This window comes from Sapajus apella, unplaced genomic scaffold (assembly GCF_009761245.1).
Source record: "Sapajus apella isolate SASKATOON/1434 unplaced genomic scaffold, GSC_monkey_1.0 scaffold15, whole genome shotgun sequence".
NCBI classification, from domain to species: domain Eukaryota; kingdom Metazoa; phylum Chordata; class Mammalia; order Primates; family Cebidae; genus Sapajus; species Sapajus apella.
The window spans coordinates 16,481,203-16,507,034 of NW_022436955.1; the positions used below are offsets into that span (position 1 = coordinate 16,481,203).

General features: G+C 48.3%; 1 protein-coding gene, 1 long non-coding RNA gene and 1 other non-coding gene across 4 annotated transcripts; 2 read left to right on the top strand and 1 right to left on the bottom strand.

Annotated features, from left to right (window-relative positions):
- Positions 1-1,716: 1,716 nt before the first annotated feature.
- Positions 1,717-5,069, top strand: TLE7 (TLE family member 7). The gene is made up of 9 exons (XM_032283896.1): positions 1,717-2,021; positions 2,144-2,166; positions 2,310-2,368; positions 2,705-2,920; positions 3,024-3,265; positions 3,466-3,607; positions 3,754-3,907; positions 4,291-4,364; positions 4,675-5,069. The coding sequence occupies exons 1-9, from the start codon at positions 1,744-1,746 to the stop codon at positions 4,777-4,779; spliced, it is 1,293 nt and encodes a 430-aa protein (XP_032139787.1). The 5' UTR covers positions 1,717-1,743; the 3' UTR covers positions 4,780-5,069.
- Positions 5,070-9,366: 4,297 nt separating this feature from the next.
- On the top strand, positions 9,367-23,046 carry LOC116555612. 2 transcript variants are annotated; one of them, XR_004270602.1, is made up of 3 exons: positions 9,367-9,782; positions 17,630-17,729; positions 18,776-18,848. It is a non-coding gene; the product is annotated as an uncharacterized LOC116555612 (long non-coding RNA). The 2 variants fall into 2 exon arrangements; XR_004270601.1 differs by lacking the exon at positions 18,776-18,848 and adding an exon at positions 21,430-23,046 and having other exon boundaries at positions 9,369-9,782.
- TRNAM-CAU lies at positions 9,397-9,469 on the bottom strand. Its single transcript has one exon. It is a non-coding gene; the product is annotated as a tRNA-Met (tRNA).
- Positions 23,047-25,832: the final 2,786 nt, after the last annotated feature.

Here is a 25,832-nt window from a genome sequence, read left to right on the forward strand (position 1 = left end):
CTCTTATTCCTAGGGTGAAATTCTGGTGAATTTGGAGTCTGAAGCCCTGGTTAAATAGCTTCACTGATTTTAAGCTTTGCATAGCCCCCAAAAGGTGCCTGAGCAGCAGTGGCCTCTGCTGGGAGTTTCCATGCTCCATGCTCAGCCCTGATGTCTCCAATTAGAGAAGCCTGATGCAAGTCAGGGAGTGTGTGAAATTATTTAAACAACTAAGAATCATGAGGACCAACATTTGGGGCAAGATGAAAAAGGCATGAGATCCAACCATTGTACCAATTTTTTTTTTTTTTTTGAGTCTCACTCTGTCGCCCAGGCTGGAGTGTAGTGGCATCATGTCAGCTCACTGCAACCTCCATCTCCTGGGTTCAAGAGATTCTCCTGCCTCAGCCTCCTGAGTATATGGGACTACAGGTGCGTGCTACCATGCCCGGCTAATTTTTGCATCTTTTAGTAGAGACAGGGTTTCACCATATTGGATAGGCTGGTCTCAAACTCCTGACCTCGTGATGTGCCCACCTTGGCCTCCAAAAGTGCTGGGATTACAGGCATGAGCCACTGTGCCCGGCCCAGGTCCAACCATTTTTAACCTAGGTTCAAATATCCAGGAATATGCAGAAAAAGTACTTAATTATGCAGTGACAAATCTCCCTCCCGTTCTTCTTTTTCATTTGCCAATTTCTATACCTGAAAGGCAACCACTGTTTCTAATTTCTTATGTACAAAGATATACAAAGATAAATTTAATTTCCATTTTCTTTTACATAAAAGTTGCATATTTGGCACATTTTTCTGAACCTTGCAGTTTTCACCCATTTACTAATATACCTAGGAATTTTCCATATCAATGTATGCGTCCTTGTTATTTTTAGCAGCTGCATACTATTCCACCATATGGCTATACTCTAACTTATTGCACTAGTTTCCTCCCATGGCCGTTTGGGCTTTGGTCAGTCATCTGCCAAGTCCCAGGCTGGAATGCAGTGTCACAGTCTTGGCTCTGCAAAGGTTACAGCAAAGAAACAGTGTCACAACATGGTCACAAACAATGCTGCTGTTCTCCGGCTGGTACATCTACTTTTTTATTTTTTTTGAGACAGAGTCTCGCTGTGTCATCCAGGCTGGAGTGCAATGGTGTGATCTTGCCTCAGTGCAACCTCTGCCTCCTGGGTTCAAGCGATGCTCCTGCCTCAGCCTCCCAAGTAGCTGGGATTACAGGTGTCCGCCACCAAGCCCGGCTAATTTTTGTATTTTTGGTAGAGATGAGGTTTTACAATGTTGGCCAGGCTGGTCTCAAACTCCTGGTCTCAAGTGATCCGCCCACCTTGGCCTCCCAAAGAGCTGGGGTTACAGGCCTGAGCCACTGCGCCAGGCCGGTGAGTTTGATTTTAAATGACCAGAAATGCAGTCCATGTGCACGAAAGGAAAAACACAGTGTCTGGCGCTAACATCTCAGAGTGCCTGTATGAAGCTTCCACCCTTAATGCCTTTGCCACCAACACCTAATACAAAAAGTTAGTTGGCAACCAGTCTTTTGAATCTTCTCACCAAAGGATGCCGTCTCTGACCCTACAGAGCACGTGTGCATAGCTGCCTCTCTTCTTTTTCACCTCACAGGGGATCAGGACACAGTGGGAACCCGGGATCTGTTTGGTGGGTATATTTCTCAAGCTCTAGAACCGGGCGATCCAGGCACTTCACTGATCTAGGCACGTGAAGGCAGAGAAGGAAGAGGCCTGGTTCGGAATGCCCGGGGTTTATGGTGAGCCAGAGGAGAGGAGGGATGTGCCGGAAAGCTCTGGCGTTTCCTCTCAGCCCGAGCCACAAGTGCAGCAGCAACTGGGACGTGCGTATGGAGTGCCCTGGCAGCCCCCCAGCCCCACGACATGGCATGGCCCTGCTGATCAAGAGACAAGCATGGTGAACCAGCAGCACTGGCATCTTCAGGGCCTGGGTAGATCTGAGCTCCAGGCTGCTGGGCTTCCTGACGCACAACCAGGAGAAGTAGCAGAGTCTGGCCCAAGGCAGGTTTTGCCTGAACATGACTGGGTGGGGGCGTCGAACTGGCCTGGGGAGAGAGGGTCCCAGCAGGAAGCTCTGTGGCTCACGCTCTGCCTCCTCCCTCCCTCTTCTCCCTGTGTCGTAGCTTCCTACCGGGTTCTGAGGTTGGTGAGTACCAGCCGTGGTAGTGCGTGTGGTTGCCCAAGCTGGAGCCCAGATGGGGGACTAGGAACAGGGGCCTGATATCAACAGAGCAGCCTTCTCGCTGAAGCGCGGGACTCTGTGTGCAGGTGGGCGTTGTTTCCCTGCAGGCCAGCCTTGCTCTTCTTCCCCTCCCGGTGAAGAAGCCCAGTCATGGCTCAGAGCAATTGTAAGTGTCTTATTTTATTTCATACTCAGGATCCTTCGCTTCCCACCTACCCCCTAATCAAGAAACCATGCGTCCGCACGTTCACTCTCTCTCCCATAGGTAGGGGGGTGTCCTGGGCTCTGCTGCTTTTGAGTTATGATCCCTGTTCCCCCATCCTGAGAAGTAAGGCCTTCAGCTCACAGTCTCATTTCTTCAGGAGCTGTGACCCTGGGAACCAGGGACCAGGCTCTGCTGGTGGGTGGATGGGGTGCTGGTTTAGAATCTAGCTGGAAGACAGGGCTGGCTTATTAATGACAGCAGGTCAGGGCCACTGCTACCCACCCTCTCCTTGCCCAGCCCCCCATTCCAGATGAAGTCGTGGTCAGGCAGAAGAGGGCCCCACAGGGCTCCTGGAAGGTCGGCACACTCCGCCATGGAAAGAGAGTCTACACTGTGGCCATCAGCGGCTCAACCCACCACGTGTACACGTGTGGCTCTGGCTACATCAGGGTGTGGGATGAGGGTGCATTGCATGCGGGGGGCAAGGTCCCTCAGGCCCAGCTGGACTTTCAGGTGAGGGGGATCCAACAGGGCTCAGGGAACTCCGACAGGGCCTTGACGTGAGACCCCGAGTCAGTGCCCCAAGCGGATACCAGTGTGTGAACCCTTCCTACAGGACCGCCAGGACTGTGTCGTTACCTGTAAGCTGTTCCCTGATGAACAGAGCCTGATCACAGGGGGTGCCTCCCAGGCCGTGACTCTCTGGGACCTGGCACCCACCCCCCAGGTCAGGGCACAGCTGACCTCGACAGGCCCCACGTGCTATTCCCTGGCTGTGTCCTCCGATGCCCATATCTGTTTGGCTGGTTTCCAAGGATTTGTTGAGATTTGGGATTTGCAGAACCAAATCTTGATCAGGTATGACCTCCCTCCATAGCCACTCAGGTGTACCTGGGGAAGGGCTTGCCAGTAAGGCTCACTCTCCCCTCTTTGCATTAGGGCTGGGTGAATCAGTGCAGTGGATATATCTGGGGTACTCCTAGGGGCTTTCTGACCTTGAAACTTCTGGGGGGCCCAAGCCGCTCAGTGACCCTCTGAGTTGTTTTCCCATCCACCAGGAAGCACCAAGTTCCTGTATACGCGTCCCGATGCGTTGACATCACAGGCAATATGTTCTGGACGGGAGGTGAAGACACCACCTTGTATTCCTGGGACCTGAGGAGTTACCAGAGGCTGCACCAATATGACTTAGAGAATGAGGTGCCCGGCTGGCCACCACTAGCAGAATGCCACCTGCAGTGGAACTGCGCATGGAGGCAGGGGTGGCCGTCTGCGCTTGAGAGGTGGGCACAAAGGGTGGTGTTGGCAACTTTGGGTGCTGACCTCAAGCCTCCTTCCACAAACAGATCCTCAGCATTACCCATGACCCCGGTGAAGAATGGATATTGGCAGGCTTGAGAACAAGTGATATCGCATTCCTTCACACTCTTCGGAATGAGAAGTTTAAGGTTGTCATGAAAAAATACACCCGCCACCACAGCCTCAAGTTTGCTTCCTGTGGTGAGAAGTCAGGTGACACCCCCGGGTGTCCGGTTTTGAACTCACTTTTGTCTCTTCTTTCTCTATTCACCCCCGTTTCGTTTTCTGGCTCCCTCCGTAATGGGAGCTTTCTGCACAGAATGATAGCCCAAAGACACAGGCAGATGGAAAAGGCATGAACCTTATCTGTTTGTCCTTCTGTGGTTCCGGGATAACCATGATCCTGCGTGTGGTAGGGGGGTGGGGGCAAATAAGGGAATGGCTTAGGTTGTGTGTCTGATTTTCATAGATGAGGAAACGGAGGCAGAGAAGAATTGCCCTTTTCTCAGTCTGGTTGGGGACAGTGCTGGAACTAGAATGCAGGATTGGTCTCTGCCCTCTCCATCTGTTCTTTTCTTCATCAGGGAGCTATTTTGTGACGGCAAAAGATGCGTGCATCAGTGGCTTGGAGGCACCTTCTTTACAAAAGTTGTTTCAGGTACTGGACACAGGGATGCCTGAACCCGGGCACTCAGAGTTTATAGCTCCAGATCCCAGTTGAGTGGATTCTAGGGGGTGCTGGAAAACGCCTCCAAGATAGCACCCAGGGCAGTTTTACAGAGTCGGGGAAATGAGGACTTCATATTCTGTGAACTCCCAAGCTACCTGGAGCCCTGAGACCTGGCCCCGTCCTCAGCCTGAGCCTTAGGTCCATGCTGAGCTGTGAAACAGGCCTACATGAAGCCTCCGTGTTTGCCCCAATCCTTGCTCCAAATGTGATCCCTTTGTTGGCCCTTCCATCCATCTAGGTAGAGGAGTCTTCAGGTATCCTGTGCTGTGACGTGTCCTCTGACAACCAGTATCTGGTCATGGGCTCTAAGAGCAGTGCCATCATCTATCAGCTGTTGTATTAAAGATGGCATGCTATGACCCTGCCAGTGAAGGCCTAGTATTTGGGTGGGTGTGGCTGAGAGGATGGCTTCAGGGTGCTGGACACCTCTAATGCCTGCTGCCACCTCTGCCTTGGCTTTAGTGGCAGGTCATCCCTCCCCTCCAACACCCCATTCTCAGCCCACACTCCCAGATTTTAATCAGATAACTTGGAGCTTTTTCCTTTGTTATCTTTCTACCACCGATTTCTGGGTTTTGGCAGGAAACTTGAAATCCCTTTGTAATGAATAAAATAGCAAAGCAGAAAACAAAATGGTCTGTATATGTGTCCCTTTCTTTCAAGTCACAAACTCGTTGTGATGGATTGCTTCTGCCTTCAGCAAATTCCAGGTGGGGAGGGAATTTTAGACCAGACTTAGTTTTGTTTGTAAACACTTTTTTTTTAAAGTGGGAAATTTTTGGAATCTTAAAGCTCAAGAAATGTAAGTCCAGGTGCTGACTTTGAGATTTTATCAGGGTGTTGACAGACCAGCAGTGCTCACCTCTTGACTCAGGTAAAAGTGCTGGCACTGGTCTAGCCATGTTCTGAGGCCTGGCTCCCTTTTTGTGCCTAACTTCAGTGATAGAGAAACTCCCTGTTCATGCCACTTCACTGTCTCCGACTCCTTAAAAGTCCTGACGCTAATTCTGATGTTTGGTGCTAATCAGAGCTACCTAGCTCACTGTTTCAGAACACCTTCCTCGTGTTTGAGAATTTGACAATGTAGTATTATATCTGGGCTTCACCAGGCAGGAAAGGTCCCAGCTCTTGGGAAAAAAAAAAAAGCCATATAGGCCTGCTTTCTAGTCTTCTTCCATCAGCGTCCTCTTTTTGGGTTGGTGTTTGTACAGCTGAGACTGCTAGCTGCCCACTGAAGTTCATGGCTTGGAGTTTTCCCTGGGAGGAAGCTGCAATGCCAAGGGCCAAGTTGCCCATCCTTTGCAACATGTAGACGTTGTCAGGAACTTAGTTCTTGCCAGTGGATTGTGAGTGAATAACATGTGTCAGCTTTGGGCCAGGCCTAAAGGAGCAGGACTGTTCCCTCCAGGGTCTCCTTCCCCTTCCACCAGCTCAAGGCAAATAATGTGGAGGCCCCAGGGCACTGCAGAACCACAGGGTAGAAGCATCCTGTGTGCATGAGTCAGACATGGAGAAAAGCTGCCCACCTTGGGCTATGGCATGGAAGAAAAAGAAGCTTGTATTTGACCTGTTGTTGATGTGGGGGTCTATTTGTTACTACAGCTCTGGAAATAGCAAACTTTTTCTTAAGTAGCCAGAGAGTAAATATTTTAGGCTTTGCTATATGACTTTTGTGGCAGCTGTTCAACTGTGCTATTGTTATAGCATGAAACTGGCCATAGATAATACCTAAGTGAGTAAGTGTGAGTTTTATAAACTAAGCTTCATAAAAACAGCCGTGGGACAGATTTGGCCTGTTGGGTGTAGTTTGCAGCATCTGCTATACCCAGTGCACCTCTAAATAATGTAGTAGTGTAACTGGGATCTATTAGATATGATACAGAGGGTAGAGACTACCAGTAGATCTATCCTATTGGGCTATAGTAACAAATAGACTCAAATCTATAACAAGTGCTCATCGATGAATGAATGAATATACAAAATATGGTGTGTGTGTATGTATAGACACCCAAAATGGAATTTTATTCAGCCTTGAAGGAAATTCTGACACGTGCTACAACATGGATGAACCTTGAGGACATTATGCTAAGTGAAATAAGCTGGTCACAAAAGGACAATACAGGCGTTTGATTCTACTCATATGAGATATTTAGTCAAATTCATAGAGACAGAAGGTGGATTGGTGGTAACCAGGGGCTGAGGAGAGGAGGTATGGGGAAACACTGTTTAATGGGCAGAGTTTGTTTTGCAAGGTGAGAAAATTCTGAAAATGGATGGTGGTGGTGGTTGCACAATAATGTGATGCATGAAATACCACTCGCTATATAATTAAAGATGTTAAGATGGTACATTTTATGTTATGTGTATTTTAAACAAAGAAAAAAATCTAGGGAATTATGAAGATCAAATTCAGAATAGTAGTGAGCTCTAGGGACAGAGGGGGATAAATCTGATTCTAAAGGAATAGAAAGGAGCCTCACCTCTATGTGCAGTATTCATTTTTAAAAAAATAAATCAAGGTTCATCAAAATTTAAAATGTGCTTCAGAGGACACCACAAGAAACTGAAAAGATAACCCACTGAATAGGAGAAAACATTTGCAAATTATATTTCTGGTAAGGCACTTGTATCCACAATATATAAAGAACTCTTACAATTCAGCAACAAAAAGATAACCCATTTTTTCAAAGGGCAAAGGGTTTGAACAGACACTTCTCCATAGAAGATATACAACCGCCAACAAATACGTGAAAAGGGGCTCAACGTCATTCGCCATTAGGAAAATGCAAACCAAACCCAAGGGAGATATCTCTTATCATCAGCTAGGATGGCTAAAGTGAAAAAGATGGTAACAAGTGTTGGCAAGGATGTGGAGAGATTAGAATCCTCATATGTTGCTGGTAGGATTGCAAAATGTTGCAGTCACTTTTTAAATGTTTGGAAGTTCTTCAATATGCTAACAAAGAGTTACCATAGGATTCAGTAATTCCACTTCTAAGTATAAATCGAAGAGAATTAAAGACACACAAGTTGGGAGGGTAATAATTGGGAGTGAGAGTACAAGAATTTTAAAATGCTTTCTGGAAATAAGATAAAAGTCCCAATTAATAGCAGTGTTGATAAATCAAGGAGTAACATTGTAATCTCTAGGTTAATTGCTAAAAGAATATTAAACAAGTGTACAGCTTCCAAGCAAAGAGGGAAAATACTGAAGTAATATATAATAATGATTCAAAAAAAAAAAAAGAAAAAAGGAACAAAGAAGAAGCAGAAAAGGAAATGCTTACTGAAATGATAGATTTAAATCCAAATATAGCAGTAATTCTATTAAATGTAAGTGGATTAAATATTCCTGTTAATCTGTAGAAGTCATAACAATTTAAAAAATCTCAACTGTGTTTGAAGATACATTAAAACATAAGGGCACAAGAAAGTATAGCAAGAATAGAAAAAGATACTTTCTGCACAAATCAAAGAAAGTTGATGTTATATTAATATTAGACAACATATACTATAAAACAAAAATTTGAGATAAAGGTGAACACTCCATAAGTGTTCAATTCAGGTTCAATTCATCAGGAAGACACAATAATTCTGTTTTTATGTAGTTATTTAGCCTCAAAATACAAAAAGAAAAATCAACAAATTAGACAAATTTATGTCTGACAGTGACCAAGAGTTCAAACAGACAAAAAATTTTTAAGGGTACAGAAGCTTTGAATAATATAATTAGAAAACTTAGAACAAGACACACAACCACTACAGAATACACACACACACACACACACACACACACACACACACAGAGCATTTACAAACAACCATATACTTGAGCCACAAATTTCAAAGGATTTAACTTTTACAGAATATATTGTTTGACCACAATGCAATTAAGATATAAATAATAAAAAGAAAACTAGAATTTTCCTATTTTGGAAATTAAGAAAAACTTCTAAATAACGAATAGAGAATAAAGTACAAAATAATTAGAATCTATTGTAATGAAAAATATGGATTCAGCTAGAGCTAGAATCAGAGCTTGTCATTCAAGCCATGTCCCATCCCCATCTCCTGGATCTCTTGAGGTTGGGTGTTGACTGTGTGGGTCTTCGTGGCTCTTGAAAGGTGGGTCTGGGATGGAGCGAGGGTGGAGACAAGGCCTTTCTCCTAGCAGGTGAAGGTCGGGGAAAAGGAGATCGGGAGTAGTCTAGGAGACTGATTTTCACAGATGTTGCAAAAGGAATTTACTCAATTTAGCTCTCATCAGCAATGCTTAGCGTCCATTTGCCTACATTCAGGCCAACATGTGTGTTTTCTCATTTTAGAGTTTTTTTTTTTTTTTTTTTTTTTAAGAAAAAACAAAAACCAAAAAACCCAGGCTGGAGTGCAGTGGTTTAATGACGGCTCACTGTAGCTTCAGCTTCGACCTAAGTGATCCTCACCTCAGCCTCCCGAGTAGCTAGGACTAGAGGCACGTGCCACCGCACCTGGCTATTTTAAAATTTTTATTTGTAGAAACAGGGTCCCATTGTATTGCACAGGATGGTCTCTAAATTCCTGGGTTTAAGCTATTCTCCTTCCTACCTTGGCTTCCCAAAGTGTTGGGATTACAGATGTGAGCCAATGCACCCGACCTCATTTGTGGATTTCAATTCCTTGGAGAGGGGACAATGGCCATTCCTCTGGCTGTGATCTGAGTTTCTTTTGTTGTGAGCGAGGTCGAATCTTTGCGAGTTTACCTAAGCATGTACTTACGAAGTCGTGTGGCTGGGTCCCACTCTCCTGTACACCTGGCTCTCAGATGTCGACACTTCTTTACCCTCTGGTCTCTGAGGGGCACACCTACTCCTTGCCCACGGTTCAATGTGCTTTGCAGGGTGACATCCCTCTAGCGGCTTCTAACCACCTTTGCTGCATATTTTTTCAATTTGTAAAGCAGATTGTAGCACAACAAAACAAGTGCCCTCTCTGAGGCTCGAACTCAGGACCTTCAGATTATGAGACTGACGCGCTGCCCACTGCGCTAAGAGGGCCTTCGCTTAGGGGTGCTTTCTACCTTTCATAAGAAAATACCTGCAGCACCTTCCGCTCGCTAAGTCGCTTCTGCAAGGTCGGGCTTGCAGGCAGAAGCACCTGGTCTCCCCCAGTGGGGACACGTGGGAGGGTCTCTCGCGGGAACGGAGCAGCCTGGGCTCAGGGAACGAGCCCCGCGCCGGGAAGAAAGCTGCCTGCCGGGAGCGCATCCTCGTGAGGACCCGGAACCCGAGCCGCCGCGGCTCACCCAGAGGAGGGGGGGCCCTGGGGTGCGTGTGCGACGCCCGGCGCGCAGACTCTGGGCACGGCCACGTGGGGACAAGCTCCGAGGCGTGACAGGGCCAGGGCGCCGGGGAAGCAGAGGACGCGCGGCTGGGTCTGGTGCAAGCGGTGGGGGTGGCGAGGACCGGGGCGCAGGGGAGAGGAGGCTGCAAGGGGCGCCCCTAGCTGGGGTCCTCAGGCTCCAGGGCGACGGTCGCTTGAGTAGGCGGGAGATGGGCTCGCGTGGCTGCCAGTTGCAGGGTCTCAGAGTGGACTGAGGCTGGAGCGTGCGACGCCGGCCGCGGGTGGGCGTCAGGGGCGACCCCGGGGCTAGGGGTGCCTAGGGCCCTGGGGAGCAGGCGCGCGTTGAAGAAGGAAAGCAGGAGGGCGGAGAAGGGGTCTGGGGTGTGACATCTCCAGGCCCAGGCCCTGGGGTCGGGATGGGGGTGAGGTGGAAGAAGGGAGGGAGGATTCCAGAACGTGAATTCAATCGGAAAATGGAGGGAAGAAATTATGGTTGTCTTGGACTTGCCAGTTCATTTGTTTATTGCATCCCGTGTTTTTCTTTTTCTCTCTTCTTTTTCAAATCACCTTGCTTCCTGGCTACACGCAGGGGCCTTTCATTTTGAAGGGCAGTGGAGTCACGCTGCTTGCTCTGAGCAGGCCTCTACAATTATTGTCACTTGAAAAGACGACAGGAATAAAGGGTGCGGGGAGGGATGGGCCAGCGGATGAGTGGGTGGAGGGAACTCTCCCCATCTCAAGGTTCCCTCCTCACTCCTTCAGGGAAGTCACTGCCCCAGGGAGTCTTCGCCCCATCCCATTGCCCAAAACCCACTCTGGGTAAGATGACCACCTTGAACTTGTCAGCTTACTCATTCTGTAAGCCCTTGTGGCATTTTTGCTTGTTTTCACCAGATAACCCATCATATATTTCAATACCTGAAAGGACTAGTGTCTTCCCCCCCAAACCCGCACGCACACGCCTGCTCTTCTGTACAGGGCTTCAGTGCTCCTTTGGGAACTGGTTTTGGGTGATTTCTCGCACAGCTGGTCACTCTGATTCTTCCTTCACTGATCTCGTAGGGCACTTGGTGATTAGTACTTTCCGCGGTTTGAGGTGGTTCTCAGTTGCTCTCTCTGTGCCAGTCCTGTCCTCCATCAGACTGGGACCTCTGTGTCCAGAGACAGGATCTGAGCCCCCCCTGGACGGGCCACATTCCATGAACCCAGAGGTATGGGGAAAGGGAGGCTCTGGATCCCACCCACAAGCCATTCCATTCCCCAACCTGCTGTCTCCATTCCAGGTTCAGTGCAGGAGGAAGAGTTTGAAGGGGGGAAAGCGCATTGCCCTGCGTCTGTGGCCTGGGTGTGTTTCTCTCTGCCAGCAGCCAGCCTTGAATCTGGGGCTCCCCTCCTGTTCCTCTTGGGGACATACACACTCTTTCCTGGGGAGCAGGAGGGGGAAGCTGATGGACAGGTAGCATCCCCAGTGGAGGTGGTTCCCAGGTGTTCTGAAGAGCTGCTCAGCCAGAGAAGCTGTAGAGGGAAGGAACATAGTTTGTTCTAGCAATCCCGCTAAACACACTTTTCAAGATGTCCCTGCTCCCAACCTTCAGTGGCTTCTCCCTGCCTTTGGGGAAATATTACACAGGACCCTGCAAGGACAAGGCCACCCACGTTCTCCCACCGAGGTGAAACGGGACACACACTTCTACGGACCCATGCAGAGCTTTCCTGCCATCCTCCCCTTACCTAGTCCTCCTACGCCAGCATCTGTCATCCACAAAACCCCTTCCTTCTGGCCTCCCTTTGCCACAGTGGCCCAGAACTAGCAGGGAATGTTTTTCTTTCTTTGCTACTTTTTTGTGCCTTTCCTCTTTCCCTGAGCTGATTTTCTTAGGGGCAGAGGCTGGTATGGAGTTTTCTGAATTCCTTGCAGGAGGTTTGCAGGAAGTAGTTTTTGCGTAGTGATTTGTGAAATGTCAAGATTGGAGACAGTTCTATGTAGGATGCAGAGATCCAAGTGTTCAGTGTTAGGGGTGGGTCTGTGAGGCTGGGTGAGTGGTAAAAACAGGAGACATGGACAATGCCAGGGGCAGGGTGGCTGTGAGATGAGGCTGGCATGACCAGCGGGGAAGAGGAGGCTGTGGAAGATTGGAAGGGGTTGGGCACTGGAGCAGCCCCAGGACTTTGGTGGGCAGGGAGGGAGAAGCGGATGGGAGGCGGCAGGACCAGGGACCAGTGATAAAGGCACCACCCATGCCTTCTCTGTCTCCCCAGGCATATCTTACTGTTTTCTTTATGCCTGAAGCCGTTCCCCCTTCACACTCAGCTAAGATATAATCCCGACCGCGAGGCGTCCCCTCACTTCTTTGGCTGGCAGTTGTTTGTTTTTAGACAGTCTTGCTCTGTTGTCCAGGCTAGAGTGCAGTGGCGAGATCTCAGCTCACTGCAACCTCCGCCTCCCGGGTTCAAGTGGTTCTTGTGTCTCAGTCTCCCAAGTAGCTGGGATTACAGTTATGTGCCACCACCAGCACCCACTAATTTTTGTATTTTTAGTGGAGATGGGGTTTCACCATGTTGGCCAGGCTGGTCTCGAATTCCTGACCCCAGGTAGTCTGCCTGCCTCAGCCTCCCAAAGTGCTGGGATTACAGGCATAAGCCACCATGCCCAGCCTTTTTTAATTTTTTGAGACAGGGTCTTGCTCTGTCACCTGAGCAGGAGTGCAGTGGCATGATCTTAGCTCACTGCTGCCTCAAACTCCTAGGCATAATGATCCTCCTGCCTCAGCCTCCCTAGTAGCTGGGACTACAGGTGCATGACACCATACCCAGCTAACTTTTTTTTTTGTAGAGATGGGGGTTTCGCTTTGTTGCCCAGGCTGGTCTCAAACTCCTAGACTCAAGCAATCCTCCTGCCTTGGCCTCCAAAGTGCTGGGACTACAGGCGTGAGCCACCGCATTGGGCTCCTCTCTTACTAGTGCCCCACTGTGGAATCTTCAGGACCCTGTTGGTGAGGTCATATCAGGGGCCCAGTATACACAAGGGAATTTTTCCTCTCACTGCATGGCTGAAATCATTGACTCACTGAAGACCTACAGATTCAAGTTCCAGGAAGTCTCTAACAAAAAAGAAGAAACAAGGAAGGAAGGGAGGGAGGGAGGGAGGGAGGAAGGGAAGGAAGGGCGGGCTGAGTACCATGGCTTATGCTTGTAATCTCAGCCCTTTATGACCCCCTGTCTCTACAAAAAAATTTTTAATTTGCCAGGTGTGGTGGTGTGCACCTGTAGTTCCAACAACTCTGGAGAATGGTGGGAGAATCACTGAAACCCAGGAGGTGGAGGTTGTGGTGAACCGAGATGGTGCCACTGCACTCTAACCTGGGTGATAAAAAATAAAATAGGAGAACCTCCTGGGGTAGGTCACTAAATCCAGCACCATGCAGAGCGAAGCTGCCCCGGTCTCTGGTAGGGTTGTCTGTAATTTCTAGCCCTTCCTCCAGTGGGAAGTCTTGCATTGCATCTTACACCCCAGTACATGGCCATGGATGCAAAGGGCCCTGTGGGAGACCTGGACCGGATGCGTGACCTTAAGAATGTCTCTTCCCTCTCTGGGTTTGTTTCTCCTCCATGAAATGATGGGGTCAGCCCTGTGCACGGTTATTAGAGTAATCTGTTCCTCCCCAGGTCTGTCATGCTGGGCTGTGTGACCTTTGACAAGTGTCTTAACCTCTCTGTTCCCATAAAATAGTGATTATACCTGAATCTACTTCACTAGGCTGCTGGAGGGAGATTATATTATAGAGTGCACAGAATGAGACTAGCATAGGAAGGCAGTGGCTGATCACTGACTGTCACTGATCACTGACTTGCAGCCCCTTAGAGCTGGAGGATCCCTCCTGGCCTGGCCAAGCCCTCTCTCCTCACCACGTGGTGTGGAGTGGGTCCAGTTATTCTCAAGACCCCCTGCTAGGAAGTAGGAGTGGCTTCCAGAGATGCCAGATTTTAGGCCAGTCTGTTATATTCCCCTGGTTCCCACCGGGATAGCTGAGGAACGCCTGCCACTCACCTATGAAAAAGGATTTATTTACAGTGTAAAATTTATCATACATTTCTTTTTCTTGAAGTGAATATAACCTCAAGATTTCTATTGTCTTCATCATAAAACAAAGGGTGAAATTTAGAACTGAATCACTTGGCCCTTTCTCTTCTTATCTCCTCCCAGTTCAGAATGCTTGCGTCTCCTCATAGACAGCAGCGACTTAGATCTGCAGCTGGGCTCAGCGCTCAAGCCTTGGCACCGTCTCCTTTGTAGTTTTAGCCTTTTCCTGAAAAACCGGCTTACTCACAGAAATCAATGGCCTTTAGATATACAAACAATACTTAGGTTAGAGGACTTAAGAAAACCCCATGTATAATAGCGACAAAGAAGATTAAATACTTAATAAGAAATGTGCAAAATCTTAAAGAGGAAAATTTTACAACACTTCTAGAAAACAGAAAAGCAGGTAGAGTGGGAAAACATGCCTTGTTTTTGGCAATCACAACTCAATATCAAGATGCCCATTCTCCCGAAGTCGACTAACAAATTGAATGCCATTCCTATAAAAATACCAACAAGCTTTGTTTCTGGAGTTGATAAGTTGATACTAAAGTTTGTATGGGAAATGCACATGCTGGAATAGCCAGGGAAAAACTGACACAAAATGGGGGTCTAGCCCTAAGGCTATTAAAACAAACTATAAAGCCTCTGTAATTAGAACAGTGTGGCATTGGCCACATGAACAGGCAGACAGACCAGTGGAATAAAATAGAAAGTACAGAATAGACCTAAGTACAAACGAAAATTTAGTGTATGATAAAGGTGGTATGTCAAATCTCAGAGGCAATGATGGACTATTTATTTATTTAGTTAGTTTTTGAGATGAAGTCTCACTCTGTTGCCCAGCCTGGAGTGCAGTGGTGCAGTCTTGGCTCACTGCAACCTCCATCTCCTGGGCTTAAGTGATCCTCATGCCTCAGCCTCCCAAGTAGCTGGGATTACAGGTATGCACCACCACACCTGGCTAATGTGTGTGTGTGTGTGTGTGTGTGTGTGTGTGTGTGTGTGTGTGTGTATATGTATGGTTTTTTTTTTTGGTAGAGATGGGGTTTCATCATGTTGGCCAGGCTGATCTCAAACTCCCGACCTCAAGTGATCTGCTCACCTCGGCCTCCCAAAGTGCTGGGATTACAGGCATGAGCCACTGTGCTTGGCCCAGGCTTTTTAAACATATGCCAGTTACTGGAGGAGCAGTTGGTGGGTGGAATGTTGTGGAGTGAACAATCTAGGAGGCAGTTGGAAGTGGCTCTGAGCAGACAGGACCATTTGCAGATGAGGCGGCTGTTAAGAGGGATGGGTCAAGCGATGGAGGGTAGCTCTGTGAACTGAAATAGGTGAATTGGGAGGGGATGCTGTCGAGAGAACAGGTAAGTCCTGCTCTTACTGTGATTGGGGCTGGGAGAGGCATCTGAGCACAGATTCCTGCCCTCCAGGATATGGTACTGGGATAATGGGGTACTCTGTTTTTGAAAAAGATAAAATTAGATCCATTGTTCACAGCATATATAACGATAAACTCAAATGGATCATGAATTTAAATGTAAAAAATGAAAACATGTAAGTACTGGGGGGGAAGGTCCATGGGTGAATTTCTCTTAACCTCAGTGTAAGGAAAGGATTTGAAAGCATCACTCAGAATCCAGAAGCAATGAAATGAAAGACTGGAAAATTGAACATGGCAGAAACAAAACAAAACAACAACAAACAAAAAAACCACAAACCACAAAACACCAAAGTAACTGAAAAATTAAGAGAAAATATTTGTAACACATACCACAGACAAAAGGTTAATATCCTTAATATATAGAGAACTCTTAAAAATTGATGTACAGTGGATGAAATACTCAATAGAAAAATGAGAAAAGACTTGGACAATTCATGCATATATTAAAATGGTCCTCAAACATATACCAGTTACTGAGACAATGTTGTGGGGACAAAAATAGACACAGTTCCTTCCCCCAGGGAGTTTCCAGTTCACTGGGAAAGTCACACACTGGAAACTAACTTGAATGGGGGCATAATATGGTTAAGATTCTAGGGCTAGGCTGGGCGTGGTGGCTCCTGCCTCTAATCCAAGCACTTTAGAAGCTGAACCAGGAAGATCACTTGATCCCAGGAGTTTTGAGACCAGCCTGGGCAACATGATATGACCCCATCTCTACAAAAAATTTAAAAATTAGCCGGGCATGGTGGTGCACACTTCTAGTTCCGCTACTTGGGGGCCTGACGTGGGAGGATCACTCGAACCAGGGAGGTTGAGGCTGCAGTGAGCCATGATCGTTCCATTGCACTCCAGGATGGGTGACAGAGGGAGACCCTATCTCAAAAAATAAAATCAAGGGGTGGGGTGGATTTCATCTGAGGAGCCTGCTTGAAGGTGAGGAGGACAGTTGGTGGAGTGGAATGTTGGGGAGTGAACAATCTAAGAGGCAGTTGGACCTGGCAGTTGAGCAGACAGGACCATTGGGTAATGAGGCGGCTGTTGGAGAGGGATGGGTCAAGGGATGGAGGGTAGCACTGTGGGCCGAATTAGGTGAATTGGGAGGGGATGCGAGAGAGAGGTAAGTCCTGCACTTATTGTGACTGGGGCTGTGAGAGGCACCTGAGGACAGAGTCCTGCCCTCCAGGATCCCACGGTCCTGAGTGGAAACCAGCAAGGCCTTGATGAACTAGATGTCTGGAGAGAATGAACTTAGTGCTTTAGTGGAGGGACCAGGGGCAAGTTCCCCAAGGCTCAGACTAGAGTTGGGGCTGGTTGGGTTTCAGGGGAAGACAGACGTCCATGTGTATCTAGCGCACTGGTTCTCTGGACATGTGGCTGTGATGGTCAAAGAAGAAAACGAAGGCTCAGAACAAAGACTTGAGATTTGCTCCCACAACTGTCAGAGAAGGAGTTATGGAAGGAGAGCATGGCCTGAGGGTCATGGAGCTGCCAGGGTAGAGTCTTAGGCAGTCTCACATTGGAGACCACAAGAAAGAGTAGTCAGGAGAGGGGTTCTTGAGCCAATGATCAGATTCAAGTCCCTGTTATGCTCATGTGCCAGCTCTGCCCTTGAGTTTTCTCATCTTTAAATTGGGGAATGAATCAAACCCATCTCAGTGCATGACCGTAGGACCAAATTAATTCATACATGCAAAGTGTTTTAATATGGGCAAAGTACTTAACAAACACTGCTGTTAATTAGGGGGCAAGAAGAGATTGAAGGAGCAACTCGGGGGCTCCAGAGAATACTAAGAATACTACGATGGTGCAAAGTCATGTGTTATATGTAAATTTCGGTGCCACAAAGAAAAGTCAGTACTGGGACAAAGGATCTCTCAGCAAAGCAATTCTTTTTACTTCCTGCAGAAAGGGTATCCTCATTAGCAATCTTGCCATGAGTACAGCGGACAAAGGAAAAGCAGACATATTTATCCCTTACGCTTTTGGGGTTGTCCTTACCGCTGTGTCTGATCTCTGTTGCTTGGAGCCAGACCTCGTAATCTAAACTAAAACCCAACTGGCTAATAACTTAAAACTTTTCCAAACAGATAAAAGTAACGGAGAACAAAAAGAAGTCCAAATAAAGAAGGGGCATAGGCTGCGAGCTGGGACATGCCTGTGAGCACGTCCAGCACAGATACCTTGGTTAAAGTACAAGGACATAGAATGTACTACGTGCCTGTGAGCATGTCTAACAGCCACATAGACAGGGCTTAACAAAGAGCTATGAGCAGAAAGCAAGAAGGCTTTGAAGAAAGTGTTTAAAACAAACTGTAATTTCTATACTTATGATTTTTCTTAAATAAGAAAGGAAACTTTGAAGAGGAACTTTTCTACTGCCTGCATCATGGAAGTCCTGGGAAAAGCAGGTAGAATGGAGTCACCATCACATTGAGCTAGATGCTGGGTAGGTAACATGAATTATCACAGGTGTCACTGTAGTCTCTGGAGGGAATTCCTATGGCCATCCCCACCCCACAGTGCAACGAGCTCAAGGTCACAAGAGTATGACCCACTTTTCCTGTTCTGATCTTAAGTTTTATTTATTATTTTACTTTTTTGGAGATGGGGTCTCGTTCTGTCACCCAGGCCAGAGTGCAGTGGTGTGATCCTGACTTACTGGTGTCTCCCAGGCTCAAGCAATCTTCCCACTTCAGTCTCCCAAGTATCTGTGACTACAGGCACATGCCACCACACTTGGAGATTTTATATATATATATATTTGTATTTTTTGTAGAGACAGGGTTTCACTAGGTTGCCCAGGCTGGTCTCAAACTCCTGATCTCAAGTGATCCGCCCACTTCTGCCTCTCAAAGTGTTGGGATTACAGGTGTGAGCCACCACGCCCAGCCTGGACCTTCAGAATGAAATAGCCCTTGGGTTAAAGGCTGGTCTCCCTTAGAGATGGTCATTTGCAGGGCACCTTCCAAGGGCTAATGCTCTGGCAAAGGCTGGTGACCTCGAGATGAATGAGCCTTGAGCCACGTCATCAGTCAGCCCTCAGGATGAGGGATCCTGTAGCCTTTCTCTTCGTTGCATCATCTCCAAAACACGACAGGACTGATGCCGAAGGTCTTTCCAAGGCCCAGACTCCTCCCCCGGCTCAAACACCTTCCATGACTCTCTGTGGCCTCCAGCCCAGAGTCTGAATTGGCTCTACCTGGCCCAAGTGTTCTGACTGCTTTTAGGGTCTGGTCTGTGCCCTGAGGCCCTGTCCCATCTCAGCTTTATCTCCCACAACTGCCCAGCCTTTACCTATGCCCTGGTCCTGTGGATCCTTTCTTGCGTATCAACACCCTACATTCATCTTGGTCTTTTGGTCTGAAATGCAGCCCCTCCCTCCACCAGCCCCTGAAACCTAACCCACCCTCCTCCTGCACCCCTCAGACTGCAGGAAGTCTTCCCAGGTTGCAAATCCAAACTGGTCTTTTTCTCCCTTCTCTGTTTTCCTAGATTTGGAGATGGATCTAGTACATGACTCAAGGTAAGAGGTTGTGTTTGGCTGATACCACCTGTGTGCGCCTGGCGACAGAGTGAAACTCTTGTCTCAAAAAAAAAAAAAAAAAAAAAAAAAAAAGATGTTAGGATGGCACCCCGGGGCCACTGAACCAGAATTTGTAGGGGTGAGAACTTGGTTTCGGCAGTGTTTAAAGCTCCCCGAGTGAATCCTGCGTGCCGCCAGGACTGGGAACTGCTCCCCCTCGTGGATGGAGAACTTCAGCAAATGGTTTTCAGGCAACACTTTTTGTCTCTGCTGCCCCCTTGCGGCTATCTCGTTCACCAACAGTCAGATCTCAAGCCCTTTTTCTAGAGAGATGGAATCGCAGAGCAATTAGGAAAATAATGCCGCTGCATGTGGTGGACAGGCTTCCCTGAGACCCCGAGACCCCAGCACCCACCGTGCCATGGGCGGGCTCCTCCTCTGCCCTGATGCTGAAGACGATTCCTTAAACAAGGGCCTTGCTCCCAGTGTCCTGGAGGTAGCCCACATGAATAGGGAAAACTCTGGGTGGGGCAGGAATGGAAAACAGCCGGGGGCCCTGCAGCCGGCAACTGAGACAGAGGTTGGATAGAGCAGGTCCAGGAGAAACTTCCTAGGAGAAGGTGTGCCCTGAACTCAACCCTCAGCTCTCCTGAGCCACAAAAAGCCTTAGATGCCGACGTGAGGTCTGGGTTGCTTGACGGTAAGCCAGCAGGGGGCACTCTGGCGCCACATAGTTCCCAGGTCGGGTCCCCTAGTCTTCGCCCTCTTGACTGGGAACTGTCCACCTCGGTGCAGGATGCCCCAGGTGCAATGTAGCAGCTCAGAGGCCCTGGGCGTGGCTGTCTGCAGCTGGCTGGCTTCGCTCTGTGCCAGGTGCACGGTCAAGGAGACTCCCATGCTTACAGCCTGCTGTCGCTGGGATGAGAAGTAGGAAGGTTCTGATGCTGCTGCCCATTCAGAAATGCAAAGTGGCCCAGTCCATGAGCACAGGTCTCGTCCCTACTGTGCCCTGACTGCTGTGTGATCTTGACACATTCATCTCACCTCTGCGGGCCTGCTTCTCCCTCATCCAAAGCATCCCCCAAGCCATCCTGGGCTGTGGTGCTGCTCTCCGGGCAACATGGAGTTGGACTCATGGTTAGTGGGGCTCATGTTGCCCTTAGCGGGCCAGACTCAAGGGAATCAACTTTTTTTTTTTTTTGTCTTCTGCTGTAGGGCCTGGTTCTGGGCTGGACTTTTCCCATCCTCTTTTCAAAAGCCACCTTTGTACAATTATGGGGATGAGATTCAGCCCAGGAAAGGAGAGAGGACCCTCCTAAGAGATTGATCCTGAATAGGGCTCAGCTGGGGACAGGAAGACCTCTTTTCTAGCCAAGCTGTAATCCAAGCACTTTGGGAGGCTGAGTTGGGAGGATCACTTGAGATCAGCCTGGCCAACATGGTGAAACCCCATTTCTACTAAAAATACAAAAAGAATTAGCTGGACGTGGTGGCGCATGCCTATAGTTCCAGCTACTTGGGAGACTGAGGCAGGAGAATCACTTGAGCCTGGGAGGTGGAGGTTGCAGTGAGCCAAGATCCTGCCACTGCACTCCAGCCAGTCTCAAAAAACAAAAAACCAAAAAAACCAAAAAAACCCTCCCCAAATCCGTTTTCTGTTAGTTGACAAACGCACTAGACAACAGGACACATTAGTACTGACTACATGACTGCCCTTTGTGAGAAATATCCAGAGATGGGTGCACATCTGAGTTGAATGGGGTTTGTCCTGGGGAGAGACGGGACTGAAAGGAACAGCAAGGGGGTTGGGGAGCTTAGCTTTAAAATAATGTTTTGGCCAGGTGTGGTGGCTCTTGCCTGTAATCCCAGCACTTTGGGAGGCCAAGGCAGGTGGATCACTTGAGGTCAGGAGTTTGAAACCAGCCTGCCCAACAGTGAAACTCTGTCTCTACTAAAAATACAAAAATTAGCCTGGCCATGGTGGTGCATGCCTGTAATCCCAGCTACTCGGGAGGCTGAGGCATGAGAATGGCTTGAACCCAGGAGGCAGAGGTTGCAGTGAGTGGAGATGGTGCCACTGCACTCCAGCCTGGGCGATAGAGTGAGACTCAGTCTCAAATAATAATAATGATGTTTAACTCATTTAAAAAATGGGTTTGGTGTACCTATGGCAAATGGCACCTGCTAAATCTGGTTGGCTGTTGTTTTCTGAAAGACAGATTTGAGACTCGGATATGTGTATTTGCAAACTCGAAGACACATGCACTGCTGAAGGCAGTCTGGTGTAATGCAGTTTCTTGATTGCCACCGGCTTCCGACAGAGTTGCAGGTGTTGTGTTGGGTGGTTTTCAATAGCAATCAGACCAAAAGGGTGACTACTAGGCTGTGAAGACAGAGGATGAGCTTCCTGGGGTCAAATTTTTGAGCTGGGAAGTCAGTCCCAGGCCATAGTGTCCAGCCAGAGGAGGACAGCAAGCTCGACTCCTGCATGACCACTAGCTCACCTGGTCCAAATGCAGCCTCTGGCTAAAAGGCAGAGACAGACTGAGGGAACTGGAAAGAGGTTCAATGGAGGAAAAATGAGGCAACCTCAGGGATTCACTTTTACTCTCATTTCATTAAGTTCTAGATATTGGCAGACCGCTGGCCTCCCGAGGACCACAGGAAGGGGCCTGGCAGACTGGTGATCCCAGTCAGAGATGAAGAGGGTCCAATTAAGAGGAGCCGACTGATGCCTGGAGGTTTCCTCCCCAGGAGCGGCGAGCCTGTCAGAGCTGCACCTGGGCCTTTCTGTATCTGGGAGAGAGTCTGGGCATGATTGGCTGGCTTCCCACCAACACATGGGGCTTGAGGAGTGCACTGCCTCTGTTCCACGCCTGATGTCATCCACATCCACACCTGTGCATCTGGCCAGGAGAGTGACTATCACTGTTGAGGGCAGTGTGATGTGGCTGGCTAGATACTTCTGATGGTTTCTCTTGAGCTCAGCCTTTGCACTTCACCTGTGTGAGCCAGAGGGAAAGCTAGGGTGGAGATGGACCATCCTGGGTAAGCTGGGATCCCACAGTGAGATTCCACACCACGGGGTGTCAGAACCTCGAGTGCTGGTGGCAGCTGTGGTGGGGGTGGGGTGGCATTCCTGTCCTTTGCCACTCATTGGCTGTGTCACCTTGGAAAAGTTATCTAAACCCCTTGGTGCCCCAGTCTTCTTTGTCCCATGGCAATCTGAGTAGTCCAGACCTGGTTGGATGACTCTGAGCTTTCATTGAGGTCATATATGCAAAAAGTTTTTTTCAGCAGCATTCTTTTTATTTAAAAAGATTTTTTAAAATGGGAATACTCACTAAAAGGAGTATCTGACCTCAATATCTTTGGGTGTCTGGGATTGAGGGGTGTTCCTGAATGGGCATCAGGGATTGATAAACCCTTGTGTTAAAGAGGAAAGAAACATGAAATGCAGCTTTAACAGTTAAAGACAGATTTACTTTAGATAAAATCCGAGAGGGGCCTTTTGGACAGGAGTGCTTTCTCTTACAGACTAAGAGTACATATTGGTTTTGGGATGAGGGGCTTTTCACAAGCTTGGAATGTTTCTGGGTTGGGGAGAAGTTTATGGCAAGGTTGGAATGTTTCTGGGCAGAGGGGAGGTTTATCTCGGGGCTGACATCTTCCCAGCTGGAGTGGGGTTATCTTGGGTCTAGCATGTCTGTGGTTGGGGAGGAGTTTGGAATGTTTCTGGTTGGAGATGTTATTTGTGGTTTATGACTATGCTGACCTTAGCCATTAGGCTGATGCCCTTAGGCTTTAGGTGGTTTTTGATTAAGGTGAATTTTAAAATGAGGTGCTAGTCCACGATGGTGAGGCTCCTGCTCTGTCATCTTGCCCCCCTAAATTGCAAAGCTTTGTTTTTGTGTATGCATATATACATTTTTTTCCCTTAGGAGCAAAGGCAATAGCTTAACTAAGATGCTCAGAGGGGTCATGATGTAAAGATTGGATGCCTGGGGCGAGGGGTGTTTCAAGTGCCTTTATTTCAGACCAGAGCTTCTCACCCTGAGGAATAATGCCATTTGGGGCCAAATCATTCCTTGTTGTTGCAGACTGACTTGTGCATTGCAGGATGATTAGCAGCATCTCTGGCTCTACCCACAAGACACCAGTAGCACCCTCCACTCCATCCCCACCTTAGTTTTGCCAATAAAAAATGTCTGTCCAATGTCTCTGGGGAGGTGGTAGGAGGACAAAATTGCCCTGACTGAGAACTGCTGCTTTGTAATGTTCCGAGTTGGAGTGAGCCCTCGATAAGTGGTTATTATTTGCTGTGTTGAAGTTTGGCAAGGTTTCTCTTCTGGACCTTGTTGATCTCCTCCTATTTCTGTGAGCTGCTTAAAGGACCCAGAGCAATCCCGGGAAAGTTGGCAACTACAGTTCTTCCAAACTCCAGCCCCATTGGATAGAAACACTGTCCTCTCATTGGTTGAGGCAGCCTGATCAACTGGAACTTGGTTCTTACTGTGTTTCTCCTTATGCAAGCCTAAAGGATCTCAGCCAGGGCAACATAGCGAGACCCTGCCTCTACAAAGAAAAAAAAAGAGACAGAGAGAAAAGAAACAAAATTCAGCAGGGCGTGGCGGCACATGCTTGTAGTCCCAGCTACACAGGAAGCTGAGGTAGGAGGATCACTTGATGCCAGGAGTTGAAGGTTGCAGAGAGGTATAATTGTGCCCTTGCACTCCAGCCTGGTTGACAGAGTGAGACCCTGTCTACACACACACACACACACACACACACCCCCTAAAGGTTTTCGAGACTATAAAGTGCAACAGAAATCTTTCAGTCCTTTACTATTAGCTAAAATATGAGCTACTATTAAATGAAACAGTTGGTTTTGTGGGGAGCAAGATCTTGAGGTAATCTTCATTTGTGGTGAATACATTTCTGTTTAACCACAAGCCTCAGTGGCTCCTCTTTATGAGTAGTTCCTCATTCAGGGGAAAGATTGGAGAAGGTTCTTATGAGGAAGGACCAGCAGGAGACAGAGGTGGAAGAAAAGTTGGATGCATTTGAAGTCTCCACTAATTAGGAGGTGGCCTAAAAGATCCTGGGGAGCAGGGTGGGCACCTCCTTGATGTGAGGAGGGTCTCCAACACTGTTTCGGCTGCTGTTTGCTGCACCATCCTCCATGGATGGTTCGGCCCTTCTCTTGTTGGACTTCTTGTACACCTGCTCTAAAAACCTCCCCAGGAATTCCATACAACCCATGGAAGTGTTGCTGAGTAGGAGCGAGGAATCTTCCTCCAGATTTTTGAGAAGCTTTCTTTCTGGGTGACTCCAGAGCTTGCTTTGGGGCAGCCCCTCATTCACAAGTTTAGCAGCAGCGTAATTGCTCTTTGCTGAGGTTGTCCCAGGAATGGCACAGAGCACAAGAAGCAAGCTTTGGAAACACAGCTGGTGCAACAAGGAGTGCCTCTATGCCTTGGTGTAGGGAAGCAGGTCCTAGCTTTTGCCCTGAGTTGGTTGATGGCCCCAGGTATCACACAGTGTCTTTCTATTACAAGAATCAGCATGGAGTTGAATTCTAGGAGAAATGTCTCAATGGTGTTGAGCGTGGCCATTGGAGCCTCCTTTCCGGTCATGCAGACCTGGCTGTCATTTGCGCACGAAGCTGATCCTGTGAACTTGGTGCTTAAGATTCCAGTTAGCACCTTGTGATACCATGGTTGTGCCACAGAAGAAGGTAACATGTGGAGATGAACAGAGCTGGGTGAGGTGTGTGCACCGTGGAAGTGCTGCTGGCTGTTTCCAAGGCATTGAAAAGGCTCTCTGCAGAGGTGGCTGTTATCCCAGGACTCTAAATAATGACACCAGAACGTCGGTCGCCACATGGTATAGACCAAATCAGTGTTGCAGGTCATCATTGTTATCAGAAATTCTGGTTTCCCATGAGTGTGGTGGCCACAGTGTTGGAGTATCAGATTTGGAGTCAATTACCAACACGCCTCCAAGAATACATCTCATAAAGCCGGGCGCACTGCACAGAGGATTGCAGTGTGGATTATCCTAGCAGTGTCGAGTCCTCTCATTTGCTGTATGTACAGACAGCGTAGCCAATGTTGGAGCACGTCCAGCCTCCACAGGTGGGGCTCCAATCTTCTAAATTTAGCTCAGGAGAGCCAGGGAGGGATGCTGAAGAGCTGATGATTGGGCTGACCCTGGATTGACCTCCTTTGGAAATCATGGAAACTATGGGCAGCCTGTGATGCCCAGCTCTTTAAAAGAGAAGCGTTTCTTGGATGTATTGGAGAGGCCTCAGCTGTAGGTAATAGGAGGTAGGCACTGCACTGGAGGCCTCAGATGGCCCTAGGAACTAGTTTTGATGCCTCCAGTCTACAATGGAGTCTTCCAGGAAGAAGAGAAACATTTCACAGGTTTGCTGGTTATGGTTGGCGGGGTGGTTGGGGGGGGAACCTCACCCGCTAAGGAACTGGGGCTAGAACTCTAGGGGTCGAGGGTATCTTCTGGGAAGTCTCTGATGACTGTTGCTTCTCAGGGCTGTTTTGAGGGACACAGTTGGTTGAAAAGTCTTCTTCGGTGTGTTTTCCCTGAAACGTGTCTCCAGTTTGTCCTGAAACATGTCTCAAGTGACTGTGGCAAGGCCTCTTTTAACATCCTGTGCCACGGAGAGGGGTTCGTGGGCGTTCTTGTTCAGAAAGCAACCTGGGATTGTGTAAGGCCTTTCCTGTGGTTCTCACTTTTTAGCCAGGTCTTGGATTTTCTGTTTGTTTGCCTTCGCTTCCTCAAGCAGCCTCTGCTCTTACTCCTACCTGATCAGGCGTCTGTCCGCTGGGGGAAATTTTGCCGACGGCCCTCCTGGAGGCCTGTGAGATTGTACCTTCATTATCCAGATGAGCACTGATTCAATACAAGACGTGTTCAGACTCCTTCACTGTGACCCTTGCACAGTCACTCCTGCCCAGCTGGCCCAGCCTCTCACTTGGGCCTGGGAGGCTGCATCGTTTTAAACCT